The sequence below is a fragment of the Fundulus heteroclitus genome, chromosome 4 (genome assembly GCF_011125445.2).
Source record: "Fundulus heteroclitus isolate FHET01 chromosome 4, MU-UCD_Fhet_4.1, whole genome shotgun sequence".
NCBI lineage: Eukaryota > Metazoa > Chordata > Actinopteri > Cyprinodontiformes > Fundulidae > Fundulus > Fundulus heteroclitus.
This window is the reverse complement of record NC_046364.1, coordinates 18,348,003-18,366,814: the sequence shown is the minus strand read 5'-3', so window position 1 is coordinate 18,366,814 and position 18,812 is coordinate 18,348,003. Positions and strand designations below refer to the sequence as shown.

General features: G+C 40.0%; 1 protein-coding gene across 1 annotated transcript in view; it reads left to right on the top strand.

Annotated features, from left to right (window-relative positions):
• Positions 1-18,812, top strand: part of map2k5 (mitogen-activated protein kinase kinase 5) — a 66,269-nt gene that overhangs the window by 23,678 nt on the left and 23,779 nt on the right. The window contains exons 13-20 of the mRNA XM_012877155.3: positions 370-418; positions 525-598; positions 1,483-1,533; positions 1,650-1,721; positions 4,684-4,713; positions 12,054-12,080; positions 12,434-12,466; positions 18,355-18,416. Of these exons, the coding sequence (XP_012732609.2) occupies positions 370-418; positions 525-598; positions 1,483-1,533; positions 1,650-1,721; positions 4,684-4,713; positions 12,054-12,080; positions 12,434-12,466; positions 18,355-18,416 (398 nt within the window). The remainder of the gene's footprint in view (positions 1-369; positions 419-524; positions 599-1,482; positions 1,534-1,649; positions 1,722-4,683; positions 4,714-12,053; positions 12,081-12,433; positions 12,467-18,354; positions 18,417-18,812) is intronic.

Sequence of the window (18,812 nt, the reverse complement as noted above, 5' to 3'; positions counted from 1 at the left end):
CAGTCTTGATCAGATGACTTTTCATTCACACTAGCAGCTGGAAAACAGGAATTTAAACACAGCTTTCAGTGCAAAATATTTTAACACTATATAGAGATGTAAAAAAAAAAAAAAAACAAAAAACAGCGGAAGTGAGTCGGAGATCATAATGACCCGCCGTGAGCGCAGCTGTAAAAGTCACGTTGACCGACCCCAACTGTTTTGATGGCTGGTTTCCAAATAACCTGCAGAAAGACCATCACTTTCACTGTGTCTGGGTTTTATACTTGACCAATTAAAAACCGAAGCCTTTGATTTTTATTTGCACCAACGCGGAAAAGTTGTAATCCTTTCGTTTGTTTTTTTTTTCTCCCATTCTCGCCTCCCTAGGTTGTGAAAGGCCTGACGTATTTGTGGAGCCTGAAGATTCTTCACAGAGGTGAGTAAGGTGCTGCGATATTAAAAAAGAAAAAAACAGCAGAGTTGATAAAGACAAGCAGCAGAGTGCTGATGTCGCAGTTTCGTCAAGCAGTTTGTCTCCACAGATGTCAAGCCTTCCAATATGCTGGTGAACACCCGAGGACAAGTCAAGCTGTGTGACTTTGGTGTCAGCACACAGGTACTCTGATTTGTTTGCGTGGGAGCGGATGGAAGAATGCGGTTTTGAGATGCGAGGAGGCAAAGCAGTAGCGAGGCGCTGTACCGCCACAGTCCTGCTCCGTTGGTGTGCACGTGCAGACCTGTGTGCATGTAGGCAGCTTGTCAATCACAGTATTCATTTTCCACTCAAGACATCAGAGCCGTCCCCAGGGTCATCTTCTCACATTATCCCCCCCCCCCCCTTCCATTGTTCTGCATCCTCTGAAAAAAAAATCCCTTGCTATAATTATGAGCGGCGCACACAGCGCCGAGCCTCATTGATATGTATTCAGTAGATTGGAGGGGAGCGTGTGGGTGGCTGACAATAGCCTTGTCATCATGTGTGTCGGCGCACACGCCGCAGTGTGTTTTGTAACGTAATCATCAGGGACAGACCTTTACCGTCCCCAAAACACCCAGTTTTCCCTTTCAGCATCCTCACACGCAGTCTCCCTTCAGTGAAAAAATTGGTCATTCACTCATAACCTTCCTAAAGGTGTCCTACCCCTCGTCTGATTTTGATTTTGATTTTTTTGTTGTTGTAATTTATGTATTTTACACCCATACACCCTTCGTCCCTGCCTCATTCTGTAGGACATTTAAAAAAAAAAAAAAAAGCCACATGGGAGCAGACGGTTATTATCAGGGTGCCGTCACTGACGACACACAAGCTCTTATGCTGTTGTCCCCTTGGTCGTGGTCCCCGAAATAACAGCAGGTGTAGGAAATGGACATTTTGTATGGCTCTTGTCCTAAATCCATTTCCGTTGTGAATAGTAAAACTTTTTTACATGGTTGCTGTTTACATATTTGCACATGAGCATAATTATTGGCTTTAACAGGGTATTTTTTTTACAATTGCAGCTGGTAAATTCTATAGCAAAAACATACGTGGGAACCAACGCATACATGGCAGTAAGTTTCCCGCTTTCAGCTGTAAATTTGAATAAAGTTATACCTTTTTTTTTTTTTTTTTTGAAAGTTTAAGTCTTCTTTATGTTCTAAGAGAGCTTTATTTTTTATCTCCCCAGCCAGAAAGGATTTCAGGAGAGCAGTATGGGATTCATGCCGACGTCTGGAGTGTGGGCATCTCTTTCATGGAGGTGTACATTTTTTTTTTAAATAACTTCAAGCATGTCCTTTTATGTTTCACACAGAAAAGGAGTTTGAAAAGGGCGGAAAAATTTAGTTTTCAGAAACTTTGGTGTAAGCTGGGGAATTTCAGAAATATTGAAAATTTAAAACTTTTTTAATGGCCATTACAGGAATTTGTATGAATCAACTGGGAATTGTGGGGGAAATTTAAACCAAAAAACAAACATTTTGTTTAGTCGTAGGCAGGCAGCCATGTGATACTTACAAATTAAACACTCAAGCATCAAAAATGTTTCCTCTATATCATCAAAACCTATTTTACTTTACTCGTAGTAAAGCTCAGCTGTGCAGCTTCAGTACTGTTGTGCCCTGGACCTCAGTGGTTCCAGGTTCTAGAAAGCGTCTGTGATGGAGGAACAACTCTGGATGGTGCGTCCCGGAGGCTGGCCTCAGTCCCTCTTAGGGCTGGACGATATGGGCCAAAATGCAGATATACGATATTTTTATTTATTTATTTTTTTCCCAGTGTCCTGTCTAGCAATGTGGCAATAAGAATTGATGTCTTAATGCCAAATAGAGCTCAACAGATATACGATATTTATCTCAAATTATAATTTTTTTTAAGTACCTATAAAAAAATATATAAAAAAATAAACTTTTATTAGATACTTAGATGATTTTTATTATCTTCTAAGTATAGTGAGAACGCAACATGGTCCATCTTGATAAAAACAATATATATTAAATCTTATATATTAAACCTGTTTTTTTTTTTATCCCAATATTTTTCAAATCCTGACATATTTCCCAGCCCTAGTCCCTCTGCAGAAGAATTTGTGCATGTGATTGAATAGCAGAGCTGTCTTCAGTTGTATTAGTTGGCAGTAGCTGTAATATATTTTCAACAACTATGCTTAAAATCCTAGTTTAGAGCCAAGTGTCAATATTTTAAATGCCTGGTTTATTCCTGCTTATTTCCGTAAAGTCTCAAATAATGTTTTTTTTTAACACACTTGATGTGTCTCTGAACTAAAGTCAACTATTCTACTACATCTCCAGCTGAAATGTAGTAGGGTTGTCATCTATTGTGTTATCTTTTCATCACTGCAGAGAGTCGATCACGTGTTTGAGTGACACGCTGTTATCAGACAACATTGCCGTTTCACAGCTGCACTTCCCTGTTCTCTCGTCTTCCCATTTGCACCATTGATTTTCCATTCGTTTCTGTCTGCAGCCGTCTCTCTCGCTCTGCCGTGCAGCAGATGATTCATGCCCCCGTCTCACCTTTGTTTGTCAATAATGTTTGATTTAATCACTACTCTAACAAAAATGGATGAGTTCAATATGATGTACTCATGTCAAGATCATTAACGAATAATTTGTGTGATGAAGATGACCCATATCTTCGTCACTCGCTGCCAATGTGTGCATTAGGCTAAAGGGAGATGGCTTTCACTTCCACTCTGGGTTGATCTTTATCCCACCACTTGCTCCATTTATGTCCAAAGAAGAATATGTTGGCTTCTACTAGCGTAAAAGCACCAAAAGGCTGCTCGTCATTCAGATGAACAGTGTCCACCTCATGTCAACTCTAAAGGAGAGATTTCAACCACCTTTCATTTAAAGAAATGTACGGCTGCACAATTCATCGCATTTGCAATATAATCACAATTTTAAAAGAAACAATTTCCAAATTGCAGAGGTCTGCAGCTTTTGGCTACGTAACAACTAAAGGATCAGATGTGTCCTTTAGTTGTCTGTAATATGTTTAAAGTGGGATAACCTCCACAAGGAAGGGAACAGAGCTGCAGCAGTGAGATAATATTATTTTATTACTTGTTTTAGAGTTTATATAATCATACTGTTTTACCAGAAACTTTCAGAAATCTCACCACAGCATTAAGTAACGGTCAAACTGTTTAATTCATAGAGTTGTTTGTTGGTTGCACTTTATGTTCAACAAGGATTGATGTCACACTCAATTAAAAGCTGTTGTCTTGAAAAATAATATTCTGACTAATAAAAACAATTACATTTCTTGTTTTAAACAGTCCTTGTTTACAAACGTCTTTTTCTACAGGCCATTTTTGTTGCTTGTGGTTAATGCAGAGAAAAGTCAAAATTAAATCGCAGTTATGGTTGAAATGTATCTTAATTTAGTTTTTGGCAAAATCGTACAGCCCTGAAAGAAAGCACACAAACACACTTTATTACACCAGGGGTTCCCACCAATGTCCTCCTTTATCCGTCTGTGTTGTTTCCAGAGGGGGTAATGGCATGGAGGTTTACTAAGTTATAGCTGACGCTGATAGACTAAGACTTCTTACCAGCAGGTGGGCACTAATCTTACCATAAAGGCTGTAAGTTTCAGCTTCTGCAGTGGCTTCAGCTCCCACATTCCCCCACTCTGTCCATTTCTGAATCCAGTGGCGATGCTGCAGGACAGTGTGAAAATAATGTTGTATGAGTGGATGATATACATTAGCAGGTTCAGCCTAAAGCTTAATGATGTACAATTAGGTAACATGCTTGAACATATGTACCCATTTATAGCTGGTAGCCGGTATATGGCAAAACCTTCAGCCCGATTGTTCCTGTGTTTGGATTTTATCCACACACACACGGCCTTGCTTAAAATACAAAGTGAGGACCATGGCTTGACTTCCATTAATTTTCAAGCCTTTCCATGCCCTTACTCTGACCCTAACCCTGACCTTTACCAGTATATCCCTAAACCTATTGACACCTTAGTCCTAAACCCAACCCCTAACCCAGGAAAAAAAAATAATTACTAGTAAAATCAGCAAAAAATTTTCCTGCTCAGCTGCATTTACAACAAGGCACACACACACACACACACACAGCATATTTGAAAATACAATTTCAATTTATACAACTGTAAATATGTAAAATTATTTTTTCTTTATATTTTAAAGTATCTTTCAGTAATAATTGTTCTTCTTTTCACAGTTGGCTCTTGGCATGTTCCCGTATCCTCAAGTAAGTTGTTTATTTTTTATTTTTATGAATTAGTATTTAAGAATCTTTGCTTTTGTATATTGTTCATAACTATTGATTGTACTTAATGGCTGAATAGCAGTATTTATAATGCGGCTCTACACGATCTGTTACCAATCTCAAAGAATACCTTGGATTTAAAAACTTACAGTTTGAAACATCTATAAACTTGAGTTTCTGAAATTCAAAGTGTTTTTAATGAGAGGCCCCAGTGCCATAATAACTGAAGTTTTAATGAGGCGTAGAGTACTATAGCTCTGCCCCTCCCCCACCTGTTGCTGGGCGCTGTTGTCTTGCTTACAAAGCAGACAGATCGAGCTGTCTGGAAAGATGTCCAGTTGTGAAAAACACCAACTCTTATTCAGTTAACACCTTTTAAAACTACAATTACCCTGCGAGTAGTTGTGCTGTTTTTCTTAAACAGCAGACGGATAAACAGTGATGATATGCTGCTTGATAAATGTGGCAAAAACACTATGAAATTTGTCAGCTTATTTCATTTCCCTCCGATCAGTCTCTGCAATAAAATCACGTAAGCATAAAAGTTACAGTAAACATCATTATACCTGGACTGATCAATATTTCATGTAATTTTAGCAGCAGTAGGAATGATTGTTGCTTCTCTGTTTTAAATAGGTGGTTTTATTAAAAAATAGATTTATGTTTTAATTTGTGTGTAAATACCATGTTATCATGGCGTTTTTAGTGTAAGATGTCAATCATTACAACTTTCATGCCTTAATCAAATGTCTCTTTTGGTCAGATTTTAGGAATACAAGTCTCCCTCCAAGCACATTGTAAATTTCTTTGTATCGTCATTTTATTTATGTATGTATTATTTATGTATATTTGGTTATATTTATTTCACAAATGTCTCCTGAATGACACCAGCATACTGATAGTTTGTTAGATTGTTGTTGTTATTTGGACCGATGAGTATTTGCTGTTTACACACAACTTTCAGTGTATGAGGCTGTTGTCTGGTCCCATTCCCTCCTCCTCATTACAGTAAATTAAAATCCTCCTCAAATGTAATTGCTGACTACAGAAGTGACTTCCCAATCCCATCAAGTCATTAAATTGGGTTTAACTTGCTAATCCGTCCCCGAGCAATCTGAATCTGCTCACCTCAGGTTACCTGCTGGCCGCTCGCTTGCAAAATCTAAAGAAGCGGATTTACATTAAGGATGTATCGTACGAAAATCAGGCTCAGCAGGCTTTGACCTCATGGATTTGGCTTTGTTTGTTGGGCAATGTGGTAAAATATGACTGTTGTTTGCATAAGTGTGGCATTTCACATATGCAAGCTGCTCCAAGATCACAGCGGCCTGAATGAGCTGTTTTAAAATCTCTACATATATCTATTAGAACAGTGTATTCTTAAATGCTGCTATATCTTGTACAATCATCCCACCAGGGAAAAGGAAGAGTTGAAATAAATCGATTAAAGCTTAAAATAAATTTGACAGATCATTCTCACGAGGACTGTATGCAAACTTCTGCCTGCCGCAGATCAGTTTCTGTCATTGTCAAATTGTTTTAAACATATTGCCAGTAACCTTTTCAGAGTTTTCTTGTAAATAAACTGTTTAACTCAACTGTGTAGGGGAAAAAAAGTGTTTTTAGCAAGTAGCATCCTACAAGCCCCCTGGTGAAGATGTGTAAAAACCTTTAAAATAAATTCACGTTTTGCTGTAGCAGCATCATTTCTCACAGAAGATTTGGAAAAAATCAGCCTTCAATTTGGCAAGGGTGGGAAAAACGACTATAATATGACACAGTGGACAGCTTTTCTTTGCCAATCTTCACAGTAGGAAAGACAAGAGAACACTACGACTATTGAAGGCATATGTGTTGTAGTCTTTATAAGAATTCCCCTATATGGGGGTTGGGACCATATTTAAAAGGTTTAAGCGAACCAGAACGGTGACAACCAAGGCTGGATGAGCACCCGTTTTTATTTTACAGTTAGCAGGACGGCAAAGGAGGAAAGAAGGGCGTCTTGGGTTCACCAAGACTCTACAACAACAGTTTTAATGCAAGAGCTTGGAACACCTAACCTGACTCAGCCAGATAGATTTGCTCCGCATATCCATCTGGAAATCTTCCGTTGAAGTAATTTTGGGAAGGGGCGAAAATGCTAGTTAGCTGATTGGCCTATGTTGGTGATAGACGGGCCAAATAAACCAATCAGATCAACGAAGCATATGACGTACTAACACGACAAGAGGAGCCAATTGATAGATCAAACTCTTGCCGAAACCAGTCGGGAGAAGAGCAAAAACATCTTTTCCTCTGAGAAAAGCCTCCAGAGGAGTGTTTTGCTCTTCTTTCAGTGAAGAAATACTCTGTAATTCCGATAAAACTTGCTCGATAGCCGCGCTAACGCTAGTTTCATCGGCTGAAGCCGCCATGTTCTTTAGACTGAACTGTCGCGCTTCTCGTTGCGTCACACCTCAACCCGCCTCAAAGCCAACGCTGATTGGACGTTCGTTTCGTGAATGGCTCCAAATTTTCTTTAACGGAAAGTAGCCAGACTGATCTGCGAGTGAAACCTTGAAAGCTCGCGAGATCAGGATGGTCTCACGAGGCTATGGAACACCACGCTACTCCAGACATTTTGAATTGAGAAAGCTTCCTGGATGGGAAGCGAAACATCTTCAGTTTCAGATTAGAAGAACGGTTGTTTATTTTTTTTTAAGCTTTTTATGGATTGATCATGACCCTTATAACTGAGAATCTTCATCAACACAACAATTTATTTTAAGGCCTTTGCACACATCCTTCTCAGGGGTGTCAGTAATTAAGGAGGGTGGGTATATCTCCCTTATCTGTTGGCCAATTAAGCCCGGCGTGGCTCCATGTGACAGTTTTGTTTGAGTCATAAGGGCACAGATTGGATCCGTTGTTCAATGACGGGACCGGGCCAAAACGATTCAGTGCGTCACGTTTTAAAAGAGCTTTTGATAGGGTTATTATAAATAACCCAGTTTATCCTAGAACGAAAACCACACAACACAAGTTTAGACTGTTCTATAGAAGAGGACAGAGGATAAACCCAAACTCCCTGACAGTCTGGGATCATCTGCCCTTGGCTGCCTCTGTCCTTCTGCCTTTTTGTCACACATCAAAGGAGGGTCAGGAGGATTCAGGAGTTTACAACATGGGGGTTGAAAAACCAAGAAGGGAGCAAGTTTTATTGCGGGTGATGATCAGTCACCTGCTTCATGCACAGCTGGATAAGGGAGACATTCCTTATCTGGGAGAACCATTTGCTCTCCCTGTCTAAGGTTAAAAACAACAGAACCTTCCTGAAAGCAAACTCTTAAAACAAACCAAATGCCTGTAACTTGATAAAAATAAAATGATTACATTCATATTTCTTCAACAGCTTTAATGTCAGGGTATTTTTATAAGAATGAATTCATCCCCTCGTTGGCCTGTTTCTATAACTTGAGAGGCTGATTGTGGTTGAAATAGCTGTTTCCAATGTTCATTCTCAAAATGAGTCATTGAGAAAAGCTATTTCATGCTTCTGTGCTACAATATAAGGCGTCTCTGTGTAGCGCAGGTGTGTGTGAGCAAAAGGGAAGTTGTTGTTTGTGAGTTTAGTCTTGAGCCGGTCTGATTTTGGTTAGTAGTTCCCTAACCTGCAGTAATTTTGCTGCTATTGTTTACTTCATCCTCACCTAATGATTTAGCGGGATTGGACGAAATGTTTGGAATCCCTCTCTGTTGTTTGTGCTCTCCCGCGTCCAACGGTTTCCTTATACCGGTCTTAATTTTCCCCTAACTCCATATGGCGCTCGAGACAGTTCACCTGCAGGCTGTGGCAGAGCTATGTGGAGAGAGCGCTTGGATCCAGCTCGTCAAGCGCAGCCAGCCAAAGTCCTCGGGCCTAAGCTGTCATTACTTTATTTATTTATTTCCTTTTTTCTAATGCCGGCGCACAGCTGTTTGTGCAAAACCCTCCGCCACACTTCAAGGAAGGCATTTCAGCACAGACCAGGGAAGTTGGTTAAGATCGGGAGGGAATCTGTGACACATGAATTTCTGCCTTGAAGTTGCCGATGATGCTGGAAGAGTTGCGTTTGGCTTGGAGGCATTCGTAAATTGCACTTGTGAAGAAAGCCAATATTGTGTTTGCGATGTGCCATTCATGCTGTAAAAACTCTGAGGAAGCGTGGTTGTTTTCTGTTTGCTTTTATTTGCAGGTTTTTTTTTTTTTTTATCATTTTGTTGGTGCTCATTCATCCTTTTGTGTGTGCGCATGTATACATGCAGAGTGGAGTCATCACCTCATGTTTGCCATGATTAGAGATGGTCTCTTTAATTCCACTTCACCACATGTCGAGATTCATTTGCGTTCTTTGTCAGGAGTTAATGGAGTTTTGCGCGGCTCGCTCTGAAAGTCTTTGAAGACACCAGACCTGATGATGTGATGTGTATACAGCCGCCAGCACTATTGCTTCTGATTGATTTGTTGTCGTTTTGGTTCGCTCCATTGTTTCGTTTCTCTTCATTTTTGTCATATTTCTCATATTTGAATAGATTTCTGGATGAAATATCGTGCTTTTTTTGTGTTGTTTTCTTTCGTTGCTATTTTAGAAACTTCCTTACACATCGCTGCATCTATCAGGGCCTGAAGACACTTTCCCTCTGTTACTTTTTTCTTTAACATAAAGAGGAAGATTATAGTGTCTATATCTTCTTTTTACTTGCTGGATAATTGTAAACAAAGTTCTGTTTGTTTTTCCAGCAGCGTACATGATTAAAGGTACTGACAATAAAATGACCCTTTGTTAAAAAGTTAACATTGAGGTCTAATTATTAAACAAGCAAAACCTTTGCAGGTTATATAAGAAGATCATTGCTCTTCCATCCTATTCATCATTTATGATTTGACTTTATCTGCTGTCTAAGGTAAGATGCAGTGCCTGGTATGTGACTTTCCTCAAATTCTGTCATGTTACAACCAATTTATTAAGTTTTTAATTGGATTACATACAACACAAAGTATTGTATAATTGTAAAGTAGAAGGAAATCTACAAATGGTTTAAAATTTGTTACTGAAAATTATGATTTTTCCATCCTTTTGTTGAACCTCTCTCTGCCAGCTTTGTACGTCTAGAGACACAAAGTTTTGCTCGCTCTTCTTTGCAAAATCGTAGAAGCTCAGTCAGTTTGAATGAAGTTAGTTTTCAAGTATTGCGACAGATTCTAGATTAGATTTAGGACTTTAAGGGGGTCGTTCTACCATATGGATGTGCGTTGGTCTGAGCTGTTGTAGCTTTGGCCGTAAGTTTAGGTCTCTTGTCTTGAAGGTGAATCTGCACCCCAGTCTTTTGCTGCCGAAACAGGATTTTGTCAAGATTGCTCTGTATTTAGCTCCAGCTGTCTATTGACCATTATCCCTCACCTGTTGGGTTTGTTCCTTGGTCTTCTTGATGCTTTTCAATAATCTTTTCTAACAACCTCTAATGTTTTACTTACTGCTTTTTGTTTGTCTAGCACACAACCCCCCAGTAAAATACATTAAATATAGTGGTTGTAAATGTGGAAAACATTCAAGGGGTCTAATTTTTTTCTCTGCACTGCTGAAGATGCTTGACTGTCAGTTTGAAGGCTTTACATATTGAGTTATTTTTTTTATTTTTTATTTTTTTGTTTTCCCTCTGACTATATGTTCAGGGGTTCTGAGGTTTTAGCTCATTTGTTATCGTATCTCTCAGTATCTGACCTCATTACCATCTGCTATTCTGTACAAACATCTATATCTGATTAGTGTTTTAAATGTTATCTAAAAAGATAAATGTAACATCTTTCAAATCTTTCGCAGAGGAATTGAGAATCTGGTGCTTCTTATGCAGCTAGGCTGCGAGAGCACGAGAAAATGCCAGGCATCTGAATATTGATTTTGTAACTTGTGGTTTCACGCTGAGCTCCCTGTGATCTTCCCAAGAAATGAGGAAAAAGCTAAACTTCAGGAGCTCTGCAGAGACGGGAAGCTGATGTTTTCCACAGATGCATTCATCATGCAGTGTCACAAACGCACACATAAATGCACAGAAGTAAATACATCCTCATACACGGTGCTGTCTTCTTAGGGCTGACATTAAAGAGGAGAAAGTCAGATCTTTTTTGTTCTAGCTTAATTATCACATCAGGCATTGTTTACCCTCAGGATGAACATGCACCTAATGACGTATTATAAACACTCAAACATACTGAATCCTTCTTTTTGAAATGTGGCCAGGCTATCCTGTAGAAGTACAATAAGGTCTTCAATTATGTTTTAAATAAGTTAGCCTCCCTCTATCCAATTTCAAGCCCTGGAGCAGCTCGCAATTGTGTTTTAGTAATTATTGCAGAACAAATTAGTTTTCTATAGTTGCTTTTAATGTGTCTGAATCAGGCAAAACTGGATGTAGAGGCGGTTTAGGAGTCTCTTGGTATTTACAGAGTGCGAAAACCTGTATTTAATTGAGTGAATCAATAAGTGCTCTAATGCACTGTCAAAAGAGCAGGAGAAATGAGCAATCTGTTCGGCTGAGCGCAGGTTTTAAGCCGTGTATCATTTATTCTGAGCGATGAATGTATAAATTTAAGGTTTTTAGAAATGAAAACAAGTCGTTCTCGTGAATTCAGCCCCGGAGGGGTTTTGAACGGGAGACCGTAATGCTTTGCTTGGCTCCAAAGCAGTTTCATGCATTTTAAGTTAAAATGTTGCGTCTACATTTTTCAAATCAAAAGGCCTTTTCTTACTTTGAACATTATGTTATTTTCCTCATAGCTGTGTATGTTTCCCCCCGTTCTTTCAAGAACTATCGTAAGTCTTTGAGGCAATGTTCATTTGCTCACTTTTAAGGATCTGCTCCCATATCTTGTCGCATTTCTTCGCCGTACAAGCGCTACCTCCTGGCCTTTAGTAGTCCCTTAAAGAGCGCCATTATACCTGTAAAACAGACGCTCGCTGCGCCCGCCGTAAATCTCCTCCAACGCTGTTTTACAGTTATTCTCCGTCCCAGCACATCTAGATAACCTGGAGGGCAGGAATAAAGAAATGCTCAGAAAATTAGCATTAGTGGATCTTTTACCCCCATTCCCCACAAATGAGAGCCAGACCATTAACATTTGTGTGTTTTCATTATGTAAATGGTGTTAGTACGTACTCACAAATTGCCAACAGGAAAGCAATAATTTTCTCCTAGTGATCATAATGTTTCCAAGTGCATCGTCTTGATTATGACACACTAATTACATATTGGCCCATCTCTTTCTTTTTTTTTTTTTTGTGTGTGTCTTCTTTCTTGCCCTACAGATTCAGAAAAACCAAGGATCTCTAATGGTAAGTTTTATTGCTGTGGAATAGGATGCGAGGAGCCAGAGGTCTCCTTCTCTGCGTATAGTCTGTCACTCTTGGTTGAACCTCTCATTTAAAAAAATCGCACTCAGATTGGATTTTTGCAACAAATTATTAGATTATGCCTAAACTGCTGGTATTACATTAGGTGCTATAATGGAATAATAAAAGCCCTGCTTTGCCTGGGCTTGCTGCATGTGATTAATCTTAGTACTTTTTTTTTTTTTATCACACAACTGATTTCCGCTATTACCAAGAAATTTCATGTAGGCTAACGTTTTTTTCTCCCCCCCCCCCCCCCCCCCCCCCCCTCATCTCCTTCTGCCTCTCCTCGTCAGCCTCTCCAGTTACTGCAATGCATCGTTGATGAGGTGAGTCGCCGTCTTATGTGCTTCTGCATCTAAAGTCAGTCCTAATGGCCCGGAAAGCTTATATTTTGTTTCCTAATGAAGCTAACCACTCAGGCGGCTTTGCTCCCCATTCACTCAACCCTTCACCCTATGCAACAGCCTCAGGCAACAGACGTATGCACATTACTGTAGAGGCTGGACCCGTCACGAGCGACAGCCGCACAAAACACGCCTCTGAATTCGGCGTGAAACAGGAGCCAAAGTTGAGTTGCACCAGGGTTGTCCTCAACTTTCCTTTGTAAAGGTAGTATTTATCTTGTAAGGGTTGAGGATTTGTCCTTTTTACTTATTTTTTTCAACTGTATTTATTTATTTATTTTACACTTCTAATAAATGTACCAAGAAGAATGTTTTAAATCAGCAAAATCTAGAAAGCAGAGACTTTGAAGAAGTTATTTAAACTAGTTCCATTTTGAAAGGCAGCGGTAAACTACAGCGACGTGTGGAGCGAGATCAGGCTCTGGAGTTTATCCACAGCTGGAAAGTGTTTTGGTCCTTATCTGTCCAGCCATCCTTCTGTCTCTCTGTCCGTACGTCTGACTGTCCATCCCTATGTTTGTTCATCCATCCATCAATTGATCCGCCATCCGTGGTGAAGGGCTTCATTAAATGAAGTGTGAACTTTTGTATAAACTCAGATAATGTGGTCCGGGAAGTAAAGTGGGCTTTTTTCTTTACATGAAACTGTAAGAAACCTAATAATTGATCACATCTTTGCTAATTATCTTCTTTATAATATGCTTCTGTTACCATTTAAATCTAAAACATCCCTTTCTGTTATAAAACAAACATGTCATTAGGTTAGAAGCTTTCTAAACCAGGCTAACATACAGAGTAAATCCACCTATGCATGCTTGTTTCTATACTTCTTGCCGTGCTGTAGTGCTCATGAATTCTGTATGTAAGCACTCCCTGCCTTTCATCATAACCAGCAATCACATTTTCTTCATTTTTATTTTGCCTGAGCGTTTTTCTGCTGACGTTCACTAATGGCCAAAAGGCCTGAGCAGCAGCCACCCGGTGCCCCTATCACCAGCCATATTGCACATTAAACATACAGTGTCACTTGTCCTTAACTGCCTATGGATTGGCCGTAATTAATAATTAAATGCTTTTGGTTGTAATGGATTGACCTGGGCTGAACTGTTCATTAGTCAGCTAGACGTAGCGATCACTCAAACTATTTTTCCCCGTGCCCTTTGCTGTCTCCGTGTGAGGGGAGAGAAAGCAGCCTGTTGTCCCCGCCGGAGCAGCACAGCCTTACTGTCCCGGCTAATTTGGTGCCTTCAAGGAAGAGACAATAGGATAAAGTCTGCCTGGAAAGAACGAGTCACTTGGAGTTGGATTTTTTATCCTGACTGATTAACTATTTAACTAAAGTACATTAGTAATTGTTGGGGCGAAGGCGATATGTGGATTCTGCTAGAGCCCACTTGGTTTATTTGTGCGTTTTGAATATTGAGTGAAAATCTCACAAGGTTAGACATTTTAACCACATGAAAGCAGAAAATCTCTTTTTCAAGAGATGATGACTGAAATATTTATAAAGTTGGAATCGCTTATTACTCCGGCTATCAAAATTCCTGGTCACATAAGAAAAGTGGAGAGTCTGCAAGCTTGACCTAGATAGGCGAGTGAATGCATTTCACGTCTGGTTTCCAATCACTGAAAACCCCAGAACGATATGCATGTTGCTTTATTTGCTCTATTCAGCTTCTACAGCTCTAAAGCTAATTATCCAAACGCTTGTATTGTATTTACAGGAGTAATCAAACTCAAGGGAAGCTTTGTTGGACTTCTTTCTTGGTACTGCTGCTTTGTCACCGGTGTCCAAAACTGCAGCTTAACTGGTCGGTCTAAACATGGTTTGCCTCGTATGTCTCTGCGTCGCCCCGTGATGAGCTGGGGCCTTGCTCAGCATGTACCACTCCTCTCTCCTGCAGCCCTGAACAGGATTATGCGGGTATATAGAATAGAGGGATACATTTATGTTTTTATTTCAAAGCAAACTGATTCACAGGATGGAGTCGCTGCTAAAAGTCCTTCCTGGTTGGTGAAATGAGAATGAAGTGAAAGCAGTTTCTGTAATGGAAACCCAGGATCTAGTTTACCAATATATTTGTCAGAATATTACGACATCTGTCTTAAACTGCACTTTTTCTTGAATGCAACAGTCAATGATTACAGTAAAGGTTAAAGTTTTGGCTTCTCAGAGGTGTTAAATGTCATGTTTAACTTAATTTTTTGTAGGCTGAGCCATAAAACACTTTTGGCGGACGATTATGGAAACCCTGTTTTTACCTGATAATGCACGAGTCGGCTGGTCAGAGCAGCAACAAACAGCTCGCTCCTTGATTCACCTAATTTTGTGTTTAGTAAACGTCCGATAAAAGTTCGGGACAAAAGCTTTGATGCGTAAATGGATTCAATGCAACTGCTCCGTCCAGGACTCCACAGCAGATACTTTTTTTTCCTTTCTAATTAATGTTTGTCACTTTTAATTGCTAAATTAAAAGTAATAAACATTGTTTGTATGAGCTGTGGTCTTCATGAAAAGATTTTCAGTCAGGGCAAATCCGAACTAGCCAGTCTAGCTGAAGTTAATGGATCAGTATGAGATGTACTGGGTGCATTTTGACCTTTTGACCTAATTAGTTAAATATAAAGACTTCTCTATATAAAACTTATTTTTCAAACAAACTATTAGACTTTGGTATTAAAACATACTGTGGGATAATAACTACTGTAAACATTTTAACTTGAATTTTTCATCTTTTTAACTCGAGTATGCCATATTATCAATAATTGGGCAATATTTACTCTGGTATTTATCTTTTACTTTTATATTTGGCATTTCTGGTAACGCTCATCCTCTGTTGATTTTTTTTGCTGTATGAAATGCCTTGTGGGGGGGGGGGGTGGTGGATAGGTAAATATGGCAAAACACCAGAGGAAAGCAAATATACGGTTATTACATGGCAAATAATTGCTGCTGTGTTAACCTTTATGACACACTGAGAACGGGGCCTGTTTAAGGCCACACGTATGTTTAATTGACGTTAATTTAGCCGCTCTTCATTTAGATGCTTCCAGTGCGTCGCTGAGAAGCACGCCGGCGCCGTTGAGCCAGGGTCTTTAAATTGGAAGTTCTCCGCAGTTGTTCCCACCGTCTGCCCGCTGTCCCCTCTCATTAATGTGCCGGCTCTCCTCTGTTTGTTGAATAGCAAGGGGCTCCGCTAATAAAGAACTCCCACTTTATTTTCAAGCCTGTAATTACTGATCTAATTTTGCCTAATAATTGCTTCATGGCAATGACATGTATATTTACTCGTACCCTCGTAGCATGCGCGCGCTCGTCTCGCAGTGGAGCAAATTGACAACCAGAGGAATAATTTAAACAGACCAGTCACTTTCATCAGCCTGCTTGTCTTTTGTGCCATCGCCCTGCTGCCACATCAAAGCTGCAGCACTGTTGCACTCAGCTGGAGACATGAATAAATGCATAATGTGTTTGTTTCTGCGAGATAGAGAGAAAAAAAAAAAGAAGGCGCTTTAAGGTGCATACAGATAGGTGAGCGAAGATTTAATCGACACAAAGGATCCGTTTGCTTGCTCGGTCAACTCTTTGAGCGTACTCTGGCTCTAATTCTGGCTGTGTATGCAGACCGGGTTTCACCATCCGAGCAGAGAATATAGCGGTGGCTTGTAGTGTGCGGCGCTCAAGGGCATTTGTTTGTCGGGTGCAGGTTTGTGCATGCGCTATGATATATTGTTCATCCAAGCGGCGACGCGACTGTGAAGTGCAGTGAGATTAGGAGGAAGCCATTCCTTTGTTAATTTAAATGGGTTCATGCATCATGCTTTGCGGGAGGCTGCCGATCAGAGCATTAAGGAATGGCGAACACAGCCCAGAGGTGTTTTTACTGCCACAGCAGGGGGTTCCCTTGTAAAGAGGTCTAATTTCTGGCATTTGAATAAATGGCTGCTTTTGAATCCACACTTTAGGGTTTTGTGCATGTATAAATAATTTGTGTGTTTTTGTGCAGATTTCTTGAACGGGGAGCTACTGATCCACCCACCGGCTAACTTTTTCATGTATTGGAGATTGTTCCTCCTACGTCCGGTCTTTGTCAGTCCTAGAGCACACATGCTCTTGTTAAATTGCAGTGTTTTAAAATGTATTGGATCGTAAAAGATGGAGGAATCTTATCCTGTCTCTGTTGGAAAGAAGCCCTAATTGTTTCTGCTGAGAGCATAACACGAGAACTGAAGCAGAATGAATGTAACAAAACGAAGTAATGAGGTAAAGCGATGATTAGGGGGTCAGTCTGGCACAGATGTTTTACCTGCCATGGTTCAGAGAGTCACCATCGACAACGTTCATAAAGCAGATGTCTAAAGATTGGCGTGGGGCGCAGGTGGCGGACCTTTTCTCCCCGGTTTTTGGTATTTTTTTTATTCAAACATGCATTTTGGAGGCAAATATAGGTAAAATAATCAGTAACCCAATGTTGTGAATCCTGTTTGTTACCACACAACATTCATCAATTAGGGAACACAACGCTGCAGTGTTTTAAAAGGCATGATATTTAAGAAAGCAAAACCAAAAAGCAAACATGCATTTTTTTTTCCTTCAGAAATGTAGCCTTGATTTGAATGACCTGAAATGATTCACAGCAGCTTTTGTCTGGCTGGTTTCTTTATCCAGTTTTATCTCTCTGTATCTTTTGGTTTGTTGGTTATATACAAAACCTCTCCTCCTCCTCAGATTCTCTCCTATTCTTTTTTTTTTTTTCTCCTCTTCACTATTTCATTTTAATACGACGAGCTCCTCTCATGGCAAATCATCAGAAAAGTAAATTTGTGATAAGAAGTCTAAACCTCCAACACTGATGGAGGGGCCCGATATGTTCCTGAAGCCACAAAGCCGAGCTAAAATCTGAGTTTTGGTGAATCCAGTTTTTCAGACACATACTCTGGTGACATGTTGAATCGGTAACAATGTTAGTAGGTATTGCAAATTGTTCAACGCAGCCCCCTGTGTTTACTGTTTAAGAGAGTCTAGAACAAAGATTCAGTTGTTTCTGATGGAAAAGGGCCTAATGTCATTATTTAAAGTCAGAAATGCTGTTTTTTATTTGGTGGAGTTGCCTCTTAAGCTTCTCACAATAATTAGCTAAAATCTTGTCCCCATTCCTCCTGACAGAAGTGATGTAATTGAGTCAGGGTTGTTAACCCTGACTTTCTGCTGGATGTAGATCTTATTTGGTGGCAGACCTGGGGTCATCTGATTGTGCCGAGGCGTCAGCTTTTCTGACTTTTTCTTGAGATTCTGCATCAATGTTTCCACTTATTGTTTTGTCCTCATGATCTGACCATGTACTTTTGGAAGTGCACCAGTCTGTCCTGCAGCAAATCTCTCACACAACATGATGCCGGCACCCCTGCACTTAATAGTTGGGACGGTTTTCCAGGCTTGCTAGCTTCCCAGTTTTCCTCCAGCGGTGGTCACTCTGGTCTAACAGGTCCACAGTTTTCTTCCTTTAGGTTTTTTTTTTCCTACTGTTAGACACGTAGAAGCCGTGTATCTGAGGTGTCGCCTTAAATTATATCCACAGGGGAGCCGCTGTTTGAGTTGAATGTGGGAAATTGAGCTGTCAAAAACTTACAAAGCCATGACATCATCATCTGGGCTTTCCCAAATTGTTTAAAGGCCTAGTACGTGTAAACGTCTGACTTTAAAGAAAGTAATTAAAAAAAAGAGAAAAATAATTTAAAAAAAAAAAGCCATAATTTGGCCATGAAGGAAAAGTTGTTTGCTGTCTGAATTGGTTTGTTTCTTTTTACAGGACCCTCCAGTGCTTCCTGTTGAACAGTTCAGCGAAAAGTTTGTTCACTTCATCACGCAGTGGTGAGTTCCCAGTTTTGTCGCCGCTGCCAGTGACTTAATAAGCGTTTAATACTCACGCCGATGAAAATGGCTTACTGTTCGCACACTTTTGACTGTGTTGACAGGTTTTCTGATTATTTTAATCTCATATTACCCTGGTGTATCCGGTGACCAACGAAAAGCAGCCCCGTCTGGCTCCACTGTGTCAGACTGAATGGGTTAAAAACACCACAGGCCGCATCAGCCAAATGATCCTTAATGAATCACGGGTATTATAGTATATAATGGCATTAAAGTGCATGCTCCAGTGTGTGTTGATGCATTGTGTTGTAGTAGGTTTTAGACATGATGCTCATCGGTGCTGCTGGCAATGGATGTAAAGCAGCCTTTTTGACAGTGACTGGGGTTTTTTTTTTT